The 18,780-nt window shown below is 36.7% G+C and overlaps 1 protein-coding gene across 36 annotated transcripts in view; it reads left to right on the forward strand.

The window, feature by feature from the left end:
* Positions 1–18,534, forward strand: part of SLMAP (sarcolemma associated protein) — a 77,962-nt gene extending 59,428 nt beyond the window's left edge. For 23 of the 36 annotated variants that reach the window (XM_064432615.1, XM_064432622.1, XM_064432621.1 and 20 more), the window contains 7 exons: positions 4,072–4,194; positions 4,780–4,854; positions 8,647–8,967; positions 9,824–9,941; positions 10,247–10,418; positions 11,891–12,025; positions 16,587–18,534. In XM_064432615.1, the coding sequence (XP_064288685.1) occupies positions 4,072–4,194; positions 4,780–4,854; positions 8,647–8,967; positions 9,824–9,941; positions 10,247–10,418; positions 11,891–12,025; positions 16,587–16,676 (1,034 nt within the window). In that variant the 3' untranslated portion in view covers positions 16,677–18,534. Of the gene's footprint in view, positions 1–4,071; positions 4,195–4,779; positions 4,855–8,646; positions 8,968–9,823; positions 9,942–10,246; positions 10,419–11,890; positions 12,026–15,481; positions 15,572–16,586 lie in introns of all 36 variants that reach the window. The other 13 variants (XM_064432616.1, XM_064432618.1, XM_064432626.1 and 10 more) reach the window with 3 other exon arrangements.
* The last annotated feature ends 246 nt before the right edge of the window (positions 18,535–18,780 follow it).

Here is an 18,780-nt window from a genome sequence, read left to right on the forward strand (position 1 = left end):
TGCATTGAAGGGATATACTTAATTAGCAAGCTGATATTTGCATATTCATTAGCTGAAGATTTCTGTGTCATAATAATTAGTTATTATATTTAGTCTATTGAAAATCATTTTATGCTCCTTTAACAATTAGACACTTGATAAGATCTGTAAAATTATGTTCCTACTGGGATCACAAGTAAAAGAATGTCACAGTTCTTTGTGACTCAGGAAGAAAGGAAACCATAAGGGAACGTAGGAGACCTGTAAAGGAGCTTTTCTCTGCAATTGTTTACACTCCCTAATTTTACGACAGAAAGGCTTCCAAAAATTGCACAAATTACTTTTGCTGTTTGGCAACATGTATAAAATTGATGTTTCCCAGTGGACATCAGTTCAGCAAAGCAGTTTAGAAAGGAGTGTTTGAGATACTGGGCACATTCCCTTTGGGTTTGCTCTAATATCTGCAACTAATAACAAGTATGTTCAGTGACTTGCTATGCTAGAAGGTAGAATTTGATCATGTTGTTTGTAGTGATTATAATAGTCTTATTTTTGGTTATAAAACAGAGGTTGGCAGCAACTTTTCTCTTCCTCTTGAGGCTATTTATGGGCCTTCCTATTTTGCTCTCACGAAACCATTAAAAAATATCTGTGCAATGAATCACTTGCCCTTTTAATTTTTATGAAGAGTCTATAAACCCACAGTTTTGTTTGAGTTTTTTTTCAGAGATAGACTTCATGTGCCTGACTTTGCCCTAAAAAGGATCTGATTTGCCTCAGAAAGGTTTTCAAGTGGACTTGTTATGCAGCCATGTAATTAAGGAAGAGTGAGAACATTTTTGATCTGGCGGCTGTTTGGAATGCAGAAACGGCCGCTGGAAAAGGCAGAGGTCTTGTTAAAATTTACAAAACAAATTAGTGGAACAGGAAAATTATTAGACTTCTGGTTGCTGTAGATTGCTCCAAACATTTTCCATCAAAATTTTTGACTGCATTCAGGATTTGGTTTCAGTTTCTACAAGTCAGAATCTGGCAAGGAGGGGATGGGGGGAAGCTGTGACAGATTAGTTGGCTTTGTTTTTTCCCCCACAAGGTAGATGACTTTATTAACCATTCATAACAGTTCCCTGGACACTTCTGTTTAAACAGGCTGTTTGTGACTACTTATTGCAGAGTTAAGGGCAGGTAAATGTTAAACAGATGGAAAGGAGCAATAAATGTCATTGGAAGACTGGTAATCTTGTTCTTAGCAATGTCCTTGTGTTTTCATAGTAATTAAAAGAGTGATCCATGGAATCTTAGTAGGAAATGTCTCAGCTGAGGATTTGCTGAATAGTGGTGATTTACGTAAGAAATTTTGAAAACCAGCAGTGGTCTGTCAGCTCAAAGTTTGGGAGCCATTGTTTTATGTCAGAATAACCAGATACTTTATTTCAAATATATGACATGTGGATCTTATGAAGCTAAAAAAAATCTCAGGGTTGTAATTGTGTCTGACTTCACCTGAGTACCCTGAAAATTGTCTTCTGAATAACCTGAGAAATCCTGCAAAATTCTGAATGTGACCTTTCAGAAGTGGGGCTTGAAGAAATACCAGGCTGCTCATAAAGTTGCTACCACAGGCCAGGCACATACAGATACAGGATTAGTTAAGATTGCAGCCTATGTGTGCTTCTGTATTTTTTCTATTATATTAAAATTGTTTAAAAAAAGGTTTTTAAACCATTTTTAAGTTATAATTAGAGTAAATGTTAAGGGAAGCCCCGCTATATTTGTGTGGGAAACAAAGTGGTGTTAATTGAGAACATTTCTTAAAGTGTAGCAAAAAAACTGATCACAGATTAAAATTTTCCATGAGGTGGAAAAAATGAATGAGGAAGAAAAAATGCTGTATTTGACCTTTTCTTGTTTATTTAATTCTTTCTGGCACCTTGTTGTAATTAATGGTAACTCCTTAGCCTTTTCTAATGACAGTTTGTCATGATGTGAATTTGCTTCTAAAGGGAATTCATTCTAAGGATGATGATATTTAGTAGTTCTATTGTTTGTAAATAGTACAATCCTACTCACTGAAGAAGTACTTTTCAAACTAGAATTAGCACCAAACTATATTTGCTTTGAACTACAAGCCACTTAATTTTCAGTTTGGGTAAGACTAAAAAGCAAATATTTTCTTGTGCTTATATTTCTTGGCTTTTGATTTTGGAGCATGTCAGGCACATGGAAATTCCACTTTTGTGTTGATGTAGGAAAGAGTTTACCTCTCATCTCTTTTGAAGCTGTACTATCTTTTATGATGTGTGCTTTCATTGACTAGAAAACACTGCCACCATAAAAGTTCATTTAGGGTGTCTGTTGTTGGATTTGGGACACTGCCTCTTTATCAGGCATGATTTGAGCATAATTTGTCGACTTCCTCATCCATTTCTTCTGAAAAGTCTCATTAAAGAGGGTTGAAAGTCTAATTGCCCTAAATCTTTATCCATGAGAAGCTAAGAACAAAGCATGTTCAGTAAAGAGAAACTTGGATTTAGAGCTAACAAACCATAAAACAAAGTATTTGGATGAAATATGTCGTCCTCTCTGTTCTTTCTGCTCTCATAATTTCATTCTGAAAAAGTCTAAAAGCACATGTGTGTTCTCAGCTCTGCTCAAGCCCACCAGTTCATTACTGTGAGAGCAGGAAAAACAGCCCCTTAGAGAGCTGCAGTATGAAGACTTCAGCATGATTTGCTAACCAATTTTCTTAACCAAGAGACCAAGAAAAAATCTATAATTACTTTATTGATAACATATACAGCCAAGTAAGAATGTCAAAAGTATAACGATGAGCTAAATTATAGTTCCTTTTCATTTTTTTCCATATTAATGCAAAGTCCAGACAAAGTATTCTTTTTTCTAAGCTTTTATCTTAAATCCATGTGTTCTATAGTTGCAGATGTTTATTGACCAGGTAACTCTGTAAACTTTTTCCACCCTCTCCCATGATGCACAGCTGGAATTCTTTCACCAATTTCCTTCCTTTACCTTTCTCACCAAATAAGCTTTATATCAAGTTTTAGCCCTCTACCTATAGAGTTTATTAGTGCTGTTTGTGCCTCCTGAAAGACCAGTTTGTGCACAGACACTGCTTAAGGAAAATCTAGTAAATGAGAGTGTGCTGGATGCTGTTCCTGGCTTTGCAGATGCCTGCAGGCTGGAGTGTTCCTGTATCTAATTTCTAAATGTGTGCCCATTAGAGGACACTGCTCTTAGTAACAAATACTCAGTTTTCCTCTTTTAAATTCCTCCAAAACTTCAGCTGTAAAAGTATTTTATTTGTCTGTGACTGCAAGTCATCTCTTGTAAGCCCAAGAGGCATTTAATATGTGTTTTAGCTAATACAAAACTTATGGGGAAGAACAAATGTTTTTATTTAGAGTTTAAATAATGTGCCTAGATTTATGATCATGTTAAAGACATACCTAATGTTTTAAGATATAGTTTAAAAAAAAAATCAAGTGCAATATTTATCTTAGTATTTACTAAGGCCACTGAATGAAATAAGGAGGTTGGAATTTTTCTTTTTTTTCTTTACTTTATCTTAGGAAATTTCCCTACATTTTTCCTTTCCTTGTTGGCCCCAGAGGGAGGGAGGGAGGCTGAGCCTGGCAATGCAGTGGGTGGGTGGCAGTAGTGAATCATGGAATAGCAGCTCTTGCCTGAGCCTGTGCACTGAGACAGGCTATGGGCAGCTTCCTTTAAAAAGAGACAAGTTGTAAACACAGTCAAGAATTGTCTTAGGCTTTTGTTGTTCCTTGTTTTTGTCAATACAGAAATCCTTGCCAATTTATACAGTGTTTTTTAAAACTCTAATCCTTTCTTGTTAATTTTTGTTTTATATTGCATGTTATGTGTAATGAATGATTTAAGGTTTGCATATGTTTTACTACTTTAAAAAGTATATTAATATTCTTGCTAATATTTGCCTAATCTAATTTTAAGTTTAACTAACTTTTGAAGATTTGTGTAAAAAGTTGCCAGTCAGCACATGGCAGTGCAAATGAAGCTGTTGTACAAACTTATGATTCAAAGAAAATGTTCTTTTATCAGATGAATTGCAGGGTGCACAATCAGAGACTGAGGCTAAGCAAGAAATTCAGCAACTGCACAAGGAGCTGATTGAAGCCCAAGAGCTAGCTAGGACAAGTAAACAAAAATGCTTTGAACTTCAAGGTGAGACCCAGATCAACTTGGTTCTGTAGGGTATTCATGGAAATTGTATATATCAGGTAGTTCAAGATAAACCAACATCTTTTCATAGTATTGAATACATACTTACAAACTCAGTATATGTCATCTTTATTTCAGTTAGCTACTGGATGTAATAGAATGTCTTCAGTGGTAGCTCCTTGTTAGATCATCCTATCAGCTATGTAGCTCTATTGTTTTTAATGGGAAATAGTATAGTTCAGTTTAATTGCATATTGTTCAGTCTTCATTAGGGATTATATTTACAGCCTTTCTTTTTTTCCTTCCTCTCACGCCAGTTTGCATTTAGCACACACGGAGTTTTCAGATCAGGCAACAGATTATAAGAATTTCAAATTCATTGTAATACTACCACAATAATGGAATGATGCCTTAGTATTAACTTTTATTAAACTACTTACACAGTTTTACTACCTTTGATAACTTCCTGAAGTAATATGTTTGTCTAATCTTTTCACTTAAGGAGAGATTGTGACTAAAATTAATTACACAGGTGAAATTCATGTTACTAACAAAAACTCTTGGGCACATTTTCACTTTTATTTGTAGCTCTCTTGGAAGAAGAGAGAAAAGCATATCGAGTGCAAGTTGAAGAATCCAACAAGCAAATAAATGCTCTGCAAGGTAGGAATTTTTTCCCCCACTCTTTAGAAAAGCTATATAATTTTGACTGTTTCTGTGGCATCATAGTCACTAAGAAAGGAGAATGTTTAGTTGAGTGTATGTTTTAAATCTGATTTCTTTCACCATATCTTTGAATGTTGTTGTGGAATGTTTCCTTTAAATTCCTGTGGTTGTAATAGTAACTTAAAAAAAAGCAAAATATGTAATCTGTAATAGGTACCTCTTCATCTCCCTTTAGTCTTTCTCAGTTCTAAATGAGACTGCCTGCAGAGCACTCTGAAGCTATAGGTGTTTTTGTGCTAGTCAGTCTCCTCACTTCCTTATAGGATCCTCTTAAAGAAATTTTTCATCCAGATCCACATCCATCATCAGAGCATGCAGTAAAGTTGCTGCAGCAGAGACCCTGTCCATGCCTTTTTGAAAATTGATATACTCAGTCATGCTCTTTTCAGCCCAAAATGCATACAGCAGGATGTAATCCCATGATTTACACAACTTCTGAGTCAGCTGATTGGCCAACAGTCTGTCAGTCTGTCCAGCCTGAATGTCAAAAAAGGCTATATTACATTGTAATTTCCTTAGAGCAAGTGGTAGTTTGAGGAGCTACTCAGCCACTGGTTATTACAAAACTCAGGCGCTTCATCCCTGGGATCCTTGTCTGCGTATCATTTGCTGTGGACCCAAAAATGTCTGGCAGGCAGATGAGCAGACAGACAGGTGGACTGACAGTCCTGACTTTCTTAGGAAGTCAAAGTAGCCCTAGAAAATTCTTTTCTAGGCAGTAGTTTGTTGGGTGATGTGGTACTTGTCATGTCCTAGTTACACTGAAAAACTTCTGTAATAGCTCTGTTTTATGTGACTGTCAGCAAAGAACCTTGACATTTTCTGTCATTGCTCTTGTACAAAAAAGAAGCTTAAAGAATGCTCATCTTCAGAACAAGAGGAGCAATTTAATTTTGAGTGTTGTCTTGCCAAAAATGAGAATTCTCCAAGTAGTAAATGCTGTAACAAAAAATAGAAAATGTTTTATATCTATTTCTCTGCACAAAAAAAAATAATTTTTTTTCCTAAAAAGAGAGAATGAAAGTAGAAGCTTGACAGAGCCAAACTTAATTGCAGTATTCCTCTTCTCAATTCAGTACTTTTTTTTGTTTTCTGGATCGTCTCAGAGAGGTCTTGCTAATGTTTCCTCCTCTCCCTGTTGTAGTTCAGAATGTTCTGATGTTCGCTGTGTGCTTTGCTGCTTCCCAAACTTTTAGGGTGTGACACATCTCACAGTTTGGGAAAAGCTGTCAGGATTCTCTTGGCAGCCCCTGTGAACGGCAGGGAAGGAAAAAAAAAACAAAAAACTGGTAGCTTCATGAAGTAACATTTCTAGAAGTATTTTCAGGGAATCAGTGTTTTAGGCCAGCCTGTGTTGTTGGCTTTGTGATGGAGAAGAGAGAGTGCCAGAGAAGCAGCTGAGGTCGTGTCTCTACGTGTCAGGTTCATTAGATGAACACATAGGTAGAGCAAGGAAATTCAAGTAACTTGTTGCTCCTTATTTAAAAAAGTGGAAGCAGCAAAGCATTCAGTTTAGATGAGGTAATGCCTTACATAAACGAGAGATGTAATGGAAGTTTTCTTTCTAATTGTCCTCTCAAATTATATCCAATGCTTCAGAAACCATTCCCATATTGTTAGTAGTGACTTTCCTGTGTCAGTTATTTCTACAACTCCACCTAATTTAGAACTTGTGTGTGTCTTTGGATTTTCGGTCCAAGGCTCTGCTTGTTTTCATGGCTGAACATATAAAGGGAGAGTTGTTCATCAACAGCATGCACAGGATAAAAAAATCACATTTCTTTGAAATGCTGCCAGCACCAAGAAGCAGGAGTTTAGCTTGGCTTGATGAAGAAAATGCTATCAGGAAGATATGGTTTGCATTCCTTTGCTCAGACACCTGCTGTATTAGCAAGTTGTAGTTCTTTGTGTTTTAGTCCATATTATTTTGGTAGGTTCAAAGCTTCTAATGTAAGGATGCATGGAAAGGGAACTGCTGGTGCATCATTTGTTTTTCTACGGTCAGGTTGTTCTCACCCACTGCTTCATTTGCTTTCTGTTAGTATAAGTCTGCAGAAATTATTTTCTAACAAGGTCGTAGTAAGCCTCATTTTGCTCATATTTATTTCAAAATCCATTATGCTGCAAATGTTTTTGTTATGGAACAGATAGACTGTTTCATCTTACACAGAATTGCCATGAAATTAATGTACTATTGTCTATAATAACTGTTAAGTATTACAGTATATAATAACTGCTACATTTTTCCCCATTGTCTTTTTCCTTCAAAATGGGGAATTGGGTAATTCATAGGTTCTTTAGTGTATTTAATGAGATAAATGCCTTGCTGGAGCCTTTTTAGAGGAGGACACAAAAAAGGTGAATTTTTCTTCTTCATAGCACATCAATTATGTTACATCAACAAAGTTTCTAGATTGTACCATTATATGAATTCTTTCTGTATTGCTGCATATGTAGCTACTGAAAAACATCAAGTATAATTGTCATGGAGGTGCAGGTCTCTTTTGAGTAGCTCTGATGCTCTATCAGTTTACAGCAAGACTCACTCACATTCTTCCTGTCATGTTCTATAATGGATTGAGATGACAAAAATAAATACAAGTAACCTAGGAAGATTGCTCAGCCTTGGTTATCCTCCCCATGCTTTTCACTGTCCTTGTTTTGCTCTTTGGTTCTGAACCATACAACTTTAAATCTGTAATTTTGACCCTCCACAGTATGTTACATTAGTTTTTCATGTGCTCTTAAGAATTTTACCTTTTCTTCTCTGAGTAATTTTTTATTAATTTAATAATTGATTTTTTACATGTTGAAATCAATGAAATACATTTTTTTAAATAAGTTAAATAGAACAACAGCAAATTAAACACTTTGCTGCCATCAGTGTTATAACTGTAGTTCTCCTCTTCTTTCATCCTCCCCTTTCCTCTGCACTGTACTTTTTTTTAACTGTTTGCACTGGATTCTGTTTGTCTATGTTTTTATGAAAAATTGTGCTCAGAGATGTCTTTAGTAATGAAAGCATTTTAGGTGGGAATAATTTAAGGTTTGCTTTGTGCAGAAATGTCAAATAGCCTCATGTGTATGTGACTGCTTCACATTTACAGTAAGCTTAAAATGCTAAAGGACCTTCTAGCTCGGTATACATGGTGCAGCTGTCCCTTTCAATTTAAAATTCATCTTGTGCTTTTAAAAATGGTTTTTGCAAAGAAATAATGTCTATTTCCTCTACTGCATGTTGAGAACAGAGTAGAAATTATTCTGTCTCAAATGTTTATAGACATCACAAGTTAACTGCTGAACAGGCAGACATTTCCAGTGTAGCTTTGCAAATGTTTGGCCTGTGACAGAAGCTTTCTTGCTTTTCCTCTCTTCCCTGAAAGCCCCAATGTCCTTGTCCTCTAATACTTGTTTTGCTTACAGTGATGTTGGATCTAAATCTTGTTTTCAGATTTTGGAAAGTTGCTTTGGTATCACACACACAGCACAGCCTTGTCTAAGAAAGCTTTGTCCAGACAGAATTTTTGTTTCTTTTGACTCTGTATTACACGGCCCACATACTTGCCTCTTTAAGGGTAAAGCATTTGACAGGATAAATATATTTTTTCAATTGCATTAGGCTTCTTTAATCCTGTTAAATATCAATGTGTTGAGAAAGGGAGGTACGGTTTTTTAGGTTTTTTGTAAATACAGTTTGAGAAAATATTAACACGGATCTCTGCTTTCCAGCCCAGTTGCGAAGGTTACAAGAAGAAATTGAGAATCTTCGCAAGGAAAAGGAGAATGAAATTTCAACCACTCGAAATGAACTAGTCAGTGCTCAAAATGAGATTCTGTCACTTCAAAAAGTAGCAGAAAAAGCAGCCTCAGAACGAGACACAGATATTTCCACCTTGCAAGCTGAGCTGCAGACGGTGCGAGCGGAGCTTGACCGGTGGAGGAAAGATGCCTCGGATTATGAAAAAGAAATTGTCACTCTGCAATCCAGTTTCAGGCTCAAATGCCAGCAGTGTGAGGAGCAGCAGAGGGAAGAGGCCTCTCGCCTGAAAGGTACTTGCTTGGAAGGGTGTCAGAGAGCATGGCTGCCAGAGCATGCTGCTCACTGTGGTGGATGGCAGTTACTCAAATCACTGCTTCTCTGACCCTCTGTAGTCATTTACTGTGTGTGTGTGTGTATTTACACACACCTATGTGTGCTTGTTTGTGTACCAAGGCTTGTGGTGTTACAAAAGACATTTTGTGTGCTTCATTAAACAGTTACTGTCAATAACAGTTCATCAAACTTCATCAAACAGTTATTGTCAATTATGCCTAAATTAACTTAGGTACTCTTTCATATCAGTAGACCAAGTGTAATTCCACTTAGAAAACATGAAAACTATTACAGTTTGAGGGATTCATACTGCCAAAATTTTTCCAAGAAGACTTATGTAACTTCTCTATAGTTTAAGACTGTTAAGGGGGAGCTCCTGACTTTTTAATTCTACCAAAGTGTCACTAAAGCTTATTGCTTTAAATGTTCTTTTCCTTGTAACAGAGGCATGGTATGAGTGATTCTCTTGCTTTTTTCAAGCCTTGGAATTTATTTTCTTCAAATATGCTTTTCTACCACTGTTTCTAAAATACTAGAGTTGACCCATAAAAAGACTTTTTTCTACTTCTTTGTACCTTAGAAAAAGCTTTAATGAAAAAAAGTAACTTGTCTGGCACTAGGTCATAAACCTCATAACAGTAGAAGATAATGTAATGTTTTGCAGGTGCTCATGAGAGAATTCATGTGACATGATTATAAACAAATATATTTGAGATTTATGGCTGATACCAGTTTTTCCTCCATTTATTACTGGTGTTCCTTGAAGCAGTCATGAAATCGTTTTACTTAATTGAATTAACTTATTCATTGCAGATGAACTTGAAAAGTTGAAGGCAGAGTGGATTGCTCTGGAAGCTGAATGTGTTAAACTGAGGAAGGAAAATACTTCACTTACATCTGAACTTCAGCGACAAGAGAAGGAGCTTTCTAGGTAAGGACACAAGGTTTGTCTAGGGGGTACCACAGCAGCTGAAGAGATTTGGTGGTGGTGGTTTTTCCTCCCAAAAGAGATACTAAATGTTAATTATAGCAAGCTGTGGACATTTATATTTAAGAACAAGACCATGGCCAGCCTTTTGTGTCAGCCTCTAGGGAGGCAATAATTGTCTGTGTTTCTATGATTACTCTAAGTGATACTTACACATCAAAACCAATGTGTTAGGCTTTCAAGGGTGAAAAGTGACAATTTGTGTAAATTTAAAATGCATAAGGAATCAATTGGATTTTGTTTTTCAGCTCTCAGAAGCAGAGTTTAGCACTAACCAGCGATATAAGTGTTCTTGAAATGTCTCGGAAGGAACTTGAAAATCAGATGGGATCTTTGAAAGAAAAACATCAACGGGATGCAGCCAGTCTGAAAACTCAACTCAGTGAAGCTGAAAGTCAAGCAAAAGATTTTCAGAAAGAGGTAACATGAAACATTTCTATTTTGTGAGAATGTAATGCCCAGTGATGGACCCGTTTAAGCTAAAAGAAAAGGGACTTTTAATTCTTTACTTTTCCTAGTAAATGTTCCTAATTTTAATTCTTTACTTTTCCTAGTAAATAATTTCCTAGTAAATTTCCTAGTAATTTTTTTTCACGTGTTTATTGCAAGCAGTTTAAATGGTAGCTGTGAAAATACGAAGTCAAGTCTAAAAGAAAAGACTTCAGGTGAATACATGTGTTCTTTGAGAACTTCCTAAACTTCATTTACATGCATTACTGTAGTGAATTTACTTTTAAGATATTCAGACAGGTAAATCATTATTCAGAGTCTTCATGAACATAATGGTCCAGAGTTTCTTTAGCTGTTATGAGTCAAAGTTAATTTTCAGTCTAATCTTCCCAGTTAGATTTGAACTCTTTTATTTGGCAGTGGGACTACATATTCTTTACAAAGATCTTACATCTTAGTGGGTTTGTAAGTGCATAAGGAAGAGTCAGCATTCCGAGCATGTATTTAATCTGCCTGGCCTCTAAAGATTTTGTCTGGCAGAAGGCCATGGTCTCCAACACTTACTTGCTTCCTCTTATGAACATTTTGAATGTTGCCCCAGTCACTGCTCTTAGTTTCTTTTGCAGTTCTTTTGTTTGCTCTGTGGTTAATTCATCCATGTCACATTCCTTACAGTTCTCAGAATCTGAAAATCCCAGTTGTCTCAATCTCTGTTTTGTAATCAGATCAGTATTTGTAAAGATGTCTCATCTTCTAAATTTGTGATGAATGCCAGTACTGAAGGTCATTGGTTCTGTCCTTATTAAGCCCAGTCAGAAGGACTGCTAGAATAGAAAAAATGCAATGTGGGTTTGAAAAAGGACAAGCTACCCATTCTGTGGGAACATGCCATATCCACCCAGTACTGTTTGTACTTGACCCACAGTGAGGACTATGGCAGGACAGTAACAAGGCATAATATTTTTTTAATGCCTGCCTTGCTCTTAGGTTTGAATTTGCTGTGTGGGAAGAGGGTTTGATTTACTTCATACAGAGTGTTGAATTTTGCACCTATTAGAGGGGTGTAGGTATGTAAGCTGCAGCCTAGATGGCTAGACCACTATTCAGATGTGAAGGACTCCTTGTTCCCCTATTTCTTGTTTCATCTCTGTAGTTTTTACAATCCTTTCTAATATGGGAATGAATAATTGGTATGAGAGATTAATTAAGGCTTTGCATTTACTTTAGATTTCTTTGGGTTTAGTGGTCCTAGACCTGCCAAGCTGGGCAAAAAAATTTAATTTAGAAAAAAAGGTAATCTAAATTCCACCCTGCTTTTATGAGAAGAGAGTGTGCAGTGATGCAAGGCGAGTTAGTCTGGGCAAAGGGAGCTGTGTGCTAAGCAGATGTCAGCATGTGCTGGGTATCCAGGGGTCCACAGATTGTTCTCTCTTTGTCTTTAGTATGAAAGAACACAGACTGTGCTCTCGGAGCTGAAGGCAAAGTATGAGGTGGCTGAACAACAAAACCAGTCGCTCACCGAGGAGCTCAAACAATGTAAAGAAAACCTGAAGCTGCTACAAGAAAAAGGAAACAATGTAAGTGTGTACCAAACGTGTGGGGAAGTCAGGTTATGACACTGGCAGTCCTGTTGATTGAAGGGATATGGAAGAGTCAAATAGAAAAGGATGGACTTGTAAAGAAAAAAGCTGGGTACCATATTATGCAAAATTTCATTCTGGTCCTACCTGTGCAGATCTGCAGATCATTACACTGTTACAATTACACATGAAAGTTAAATTTACAGTGGCTTGACAGTTTTGAGTATGTCCTTAGATACCTGCTCTCTTGAAAACATGTGGCTTAAATACTAGTGAACCAGAACAAAGTAAAATTTTCTGATTTCAAAGAATGATACAGGGGTAATAGCTGACAAACCTGTATGCAAATGAATTGAGTAAACCTTTTCAAGCTGTTCTCATTTTATTAGTATTGATTACAATGGATGTTCCCACCTTATTCTTGCTTATGCTTCTTAACCATGGTTATTCCTGGTGGGCTCATGCTTTAAACAGTACAGCTGAACTGTCCTTTCTAGTCACTAATGAAAATAGTGCTTTCTGGTTTTCAATTTATTTGAGAGGTTGTATCATTAGAACTGAGTCGCCAGCTGGAGACAACTTTTTATTTTGCTGAGATTCTGAAATCTTCCAAACATTAAGGGTGTGGCAGACACATATAAGGTGGTCATAGCCTTATTTTAGGTGCCTTTCTACCCTGGGGGGGCTGGTTTTGCCTTCCTGTACTGCCTCTGTGGCCAGTGCAGGGTGAACAGCTCCTGTAATGCACAGTACAAAACAGGAGGATAATGAGTGCTCTGTAACAGCCTTTAGCAAACTGTTTCTCTGACTACAGAGGTTTTACACATTCTATCCTCTAAATCAGTTGGCTGCTGGATGCCTAAAGTTTGTATGAATATCCTTACCATAATTAATTCTTGAATATATACTTTGAACATCATGGAGCTGTCAAAGATGTAAAGAATTCAAAGTCTTTCTCACTTTTTTCAGACATATTTTCAGGAGTATGATTTCATCATTCTCTTGGAACCTGATCCTTGCTTAGGATTTTTATGCAGTTCTCAAATAATGCTGAGTTACTTGACTTACTTAAAACAGAAGTCAAAAACAACCACACTAAAACCCCACCCCATTTTAATAGAAGAGATCACACTGAATAAATAATGGTGAATGTGAGATTTTCTGCTCTGTTAAAAACATTAATCTCAGAATCAAAATGATCAGTGGAGAAGGGGGAAAAGGAAAGGCTTGAAATACTGTGAAGGAAATTGGAGCACCTGATGAAAGTGGAAAAACTGAAAGGAAATTTTAGGGAGAATTAGAGGTGAGTATTTAAGTGAAAGCAGAAACCACAGCAGTTGCCAAAATCTGCTTGCAGAAGAGGAGTTAATTGTGACAGTTGAAACCTGGAGGTCAGGGTGTGATGAAGAGCATCCTCCATATAAGGGCAAACTCACTGCTCACCAAACATTACTCACAGTCAGTAATGTAAAACATATCCATCTTGGGGATTGTTTCAAACATCATGGATACTGGGCTGAGTTCCAAGGTCAAATTTTTCAAGTACCATTGCCCCTTTATGCTGGAATCATTATCTGCTACTTCATTTCTGAGGACAGAAAGTGACTTCCCACTGTGGGATTTGTTGCTTTTTGCAGCCCATCTGTGTCTGAGTTTGCATATCTTCATATTCTAAAAAAAGATGCACAATTTTATTGAAGCACGTAGTTAAATGCTCTGACAATAGGGAGATTTGTTATGTATTGAGAAGTTTGTGAAGGGAAAATATAATAATTTGGAGGTGCTCTCATTGAATGTGATGGATATTTATCATTGGTTTCATTTGCCAAGAATGTGAACTTACAAAAAGATCTATAGAATTGTTCAGTGAATCATCAAATGTTAGAAAACACAAGGCTTCTGTACTCCATTTGGGATATCAATTAAGTATTAAGTTTTAATATTTAAGTTTTACTTTTTTAAAAGATTGCAGTGCTGTGTTTTTGAAATGCTTAGCAGTGTGGTGTACCACTTGTGTTTGCATGCTTGTAGCCACTGGTTACTTCTTGATGCGCTTTACACAACAGATTTAATGATGTGAATGGTTTGAGAGCATCAGCTGCTCTGGTTGATTTAAACCTCTGGCACTTTTTGAACACTGCTGTGATTATTTCTGCCAACAGGCTTTCTGTGGGAAGGTGGCACTGTGATTCGTGGCACCCGTGACACAAAAATAATCTTGCATGAAAAGTCTTCAATAGTTACACATAATTTTTCTGTTAATTATTTGCCTTGATTGAAAAAAAATTAATTGAACAAGACTAGAATACCTTCTAATATTCCTGTATTTTGAACCATATTGGAGGTTCTATGAATTAGTGATTCCTACAAAGTCATAACAGGATGAGATTTTACTTACTAATCACAATGTTTTAGAAAAGTTAAGCATAAATTTATCATTTATTTATTTGACTGAACAAAATCAAGGTAGCTTCAGCACAAACAGTTTTAAAAATATTTGGCATGGTTTGACCTTAACCTCTGTGTGTCTCTGTGTGTGCACAAATATATAGAGTAGGATACAGAGAAAGCAGATGTCTTCCAAGGACACAGTAAAAAGCATTTAGGTCCATTTTTGCTTTTAATTTTTCATATCACAGATAGAGGCTGTTCCATCCAGAATGTGCAGTAGTTTCCATGAGTAGAACACAGCTGAGAAAAAGTGTGGCTGGTTCTGAGGATGCCATAAGCTGGATGAGCCCTGCAGTCTGCCCAGCTGCTGGTTTGGCCCAGCTGCAGCATTTGATCAATTTTCAGAATTGCATTTGGTCACGAGGCTGCTGACCTGGCAGAGATGCTGAGCTTCGTGGTATCTCTGATAGAAATGTGCTTCTCTGCTTTTTAGTAACTGGATGTGGATTGTACAGTCACGTTACAATCTCACAGAAATGTCTGAACTACTGGGTTTGCCTGTGGACATAATTGTAATTGATTCACTAATGGAGGAAAAAAGATTGTTTTTCCAGAGGCTGGTGATGGAAAATGGAAAAGGCTAACTAGCAAGGAATGAAGAAATAGCTGAAAAATCCAATATTTGGTGCGAGTCCATCTCTCAAGAAATCCAAATAGGATTTCCTCTTACTTAGAAAAAACTAAAACCAACTATAAATAAGATACAGGCAAATCAATTTAACATTCATATTGTTTTCAAGTGCTAAATTCCAAGTTGTGACAAGAGGTTTCTTGGAACATTTTCTGCTTACTTCCCTTTATTTTTAAACAACCCTGTTCATTTGAGTAGAATGGTGTACTAACTTTGTATACCAGATTAGATAATGCTGTAATGTGTTAGATGTCTTTTAATACATTTCACATCAAACAAAAACTTACTGACTTATTTTCCCCTCTCTAAATCATCTTTACCTGATTGATTTATAGCACAAAGTGATTTTTAATATCCCTTCCCTTCTTTAGCCTTCCATATTACAACCCGTCCCAGCCGTATTCATCGGCCTAATCCTGGCTTTCCTGTATTGGTGTTACGGCCCATTGTGGTAGCGAAAGGTACAAGCACTACTGTTCAGTCAATGTATGTTTGTCCCTCACCTGTTTGTGCCATTTCTGTATCAAATAGTGCATGGTGAAATGCTCACAGGTATTTCTTTACCTGAAGCAAACCCTTCATTTAATATGCCATTCTGTTGACACTGACGAGCTGAGCAATCCACTAATCATTTAACATCTCTGTGATTTCTTTAATTCTAACAATGGATTTTGTTCTAACTGGTGCCTGAACGTGCCTCTTCTAACTCGGTCTCAGTTTGTCTTTAGCAAATGGGCTGCCTTTTGCACAATGCTGCGATGCTAGGGCTTGTAAGAAAACTTAATTGCTTAATTAACTATGAAAAATGAAGAGTTTGCCTCTAATAATAAAATTCAACAAGCTTTGGTTCCTATCTATGGACTAAGAAATTCCTCTCTGGCTCTAAACACTTTAATTTTTCTCACTATTACTGATAGAAAGATGGGGAAAAAAAGGCAAGAAATAGGTGGTTGGTTTGTATTCTGAACTCTCAGCTTGCATTTTCTCTTGTCTCTCAGTGTGTCCTCCTCTTAAAATGCCATTGTTGTCATGCAATGTTGTGACAGTCTGTTAAAAATGGTGTTGTTAGGATCTGCTACAAACCAAGTCACAGATCTGGATTTAAACAATCAAAAGTTAAAGATGTGCATAAACCTCTGTCTAGCCTTGACTTGGCACGAGCGATGTTTTAAACACCTCAAGCCTTGGCATGTTCAGTGGCAGATGTCTGTGAGGTGTGTGCAGTACAAACCTGGAAGCACGGAGCTGCCCAGAGTCCTCCAGCCCGTCCCCAGGCACGAAGAGCTGTGGAGCTTCCTGTGCTCGAGGAGCGGGCTTTGCTGTGGGCTCCAGGTCAGGGCTGGCCTGCAGCAGGGCTGTGGGTAATTCTAGTGGTGCCCATCAACAGGTACCCAGCACTTGCAGGAACCACGAGGTAAACTGATTAGTATGAATTAGAGCAAATATGATATTGATTTCTTTTTTCTCTCCACACAGAGACAATGGCCTTGGATGCCTGTGATGGCAGCTTTGGTTGCTGTAACAGCCGTGGTGCTGTACCCAGGCCTAACCAGAGCTTCTCCATGAGAACTGTTGTTGAATCCATACACCGTCCTCCCTTTAGAAGCTGGCAACATTCATATACTGAGGGAAAACAGATTAATTCTCTTCCTTTTTACCTCTTAATACAGCACAGCTCTGCGTGAGAACAGCAGTAGGGTCATTTGCTTTAAACTGTATAAAATGTATCTGTCTATAAAGAGGGAATAAAATTGTGATTCTTCATTCTGTGAGCAATATTTTTGCTTACAACTTCATGCAAGTTTTAAATTAGTATGTTGGGATTCTGAATACTATAATGGTGGCCTAAAGCAGGCTTCTTGGTACCAAATTATTTATAATGGCTAGGGTCGTGGACACTGACTTTAGAATCTGATTGCTAGACTTAAGAGGAAAATACTGATTTGGACATCCAAGCCAAGTAACCTTGCAGATACTTGGGAAACAGATGCAGTGTGCTCAGTGCCTTTCAGTATGATCTATTTTTTTTTAAACTAGTGTATCATTTTACTTGCTGTTAGTCACTGAGCTGTTGGGAACAAGACTTAAGAAAACTTCTCTTACTACGCCTTTCGAAGGAAGCCTATTTTTCTTCCATAAGGATTGCTTTATTAATGGGTTTTGGGAATAAACACAATTCATGTCCAGCCTTAAAGAGATAGAGATACTGATGGTGAAGACCAGCCTAAAGTATTTAGTGTGCGCGTGTGCGAGTGTAAGCATGTGTGTGTTCTTGAGTGAACTAAGGTGTTTCTGGGAGCAAGTACTTGGTCATTTGATGGACACAGTGCATTGATTCAACTTATGTTAACTTTAGTTTGAATGTAATTTATTAAATTTCATATATTTAAAGAGATACATTCTTTAAAAGTATGAATACCTTCTCACATATCACATGTATCAGTTTATTTTTTCAGTCATTTGATACCTTCTGACTTGAGCTGGAGAAGCTCTTTAGAATAAGCTTTTGTGGACGTAACTTTATTAAGAGAACTGCTACAGTACGTCTGTGATAGCTGAGAAAATCTAGATACATAAAATACTACGGAATTGGAATCATATACCTGATGAAGCATTGTCAGGTGGAGATGATTTTAATTTGGTAGTAAAATTTTGTGGCTCCTTATCACATGGCTGTAAGTATGATGCAGTGGTCCCCATTACAAAGTTTATTTTCCTTATCTAAGTACTATAACTATTGCAATTTGCTGACTTTTGGTGGGAATCACTGTAGTTAGTGCTGAATTAAATGTAGACAGTAGTTGTCTTGTTCAGCTCAACAGTTCTGTCAAAAAAGTTTATTAAAGACTTAACTAATATGTTAAAGAATGGTAAGGTAAATAATATGGCTCTGCTAAAGGAAACTTCAAAATAGGGTGGTCACCTCAGCAATTCAATTGGCTTTAAAGAATGTTATGGCAATCGACAGATAGTTAAAATATTTAAATAGAAATTTAGTATATAATTTACTTTGTGAGGTTTTAAGGGTCATTGTCCTTTAATTAAAGGTTCTATCTTAAGTTACATGGGATTTGCTAATGGGAGGATTATTAGTTGGAGAAAATAGTCCACAAGTGACTTGTAGAAAATAACTATTGTCATTTAGTTCATTCATTTCATCCTTTTCATCCTTTTCAGTTGCAGGAAGCCACCCAACCACAGAACACTCGTATGCCAGTGGTACTTAGTACCTCTTGTATATAGGTTATTGCAAATATTGTTCTGAAATGCTTAACTTCAGAATTACATTTTTTAAGTAATTAATTGTTTTAAATCTATTTTGTAAAGATATAAAAATACAATAGAATTTCTGGAGTACAGATTAAACTATTTGCACTAACACACGTGATGTGCATGATTTAATAAAATAACTTTACTCTCCCTATGCATGTTTGAGTTGAATGTCATTTGAAAACAAGAGATTCATGCTAAGTTTCGTTTGCACTAGATATTGCCACAGTTACTAGGCACAATGTCTGCAGCATGTCCAGTGAGAGCAAAAGATGTTTTTTTTTTTTTTTTTTTTTTTTTTTTTTTTTTTTTTTTTTTTTTTTTTTTTTTTTTTACCTTTTATTTCACATTTGTGCTGGTTTAAGTTTTGGTCTATCTGATCCCTCTGTTTGTGGTGTTC

This window comes from Passer domesticus, chromosome 9, assembly GCF_036417665.1.
Source record: "Passer domesticus isolate bPasDom1 chromosome 9, bPasDom1.hap1, whole genome shotgun sequence".
NCBI classification, from domain to species: Eukaryota; Metazoa; Chordata; class Aves; order Passeriformes; family Passeridae; genus Passer; species Passer domesticus.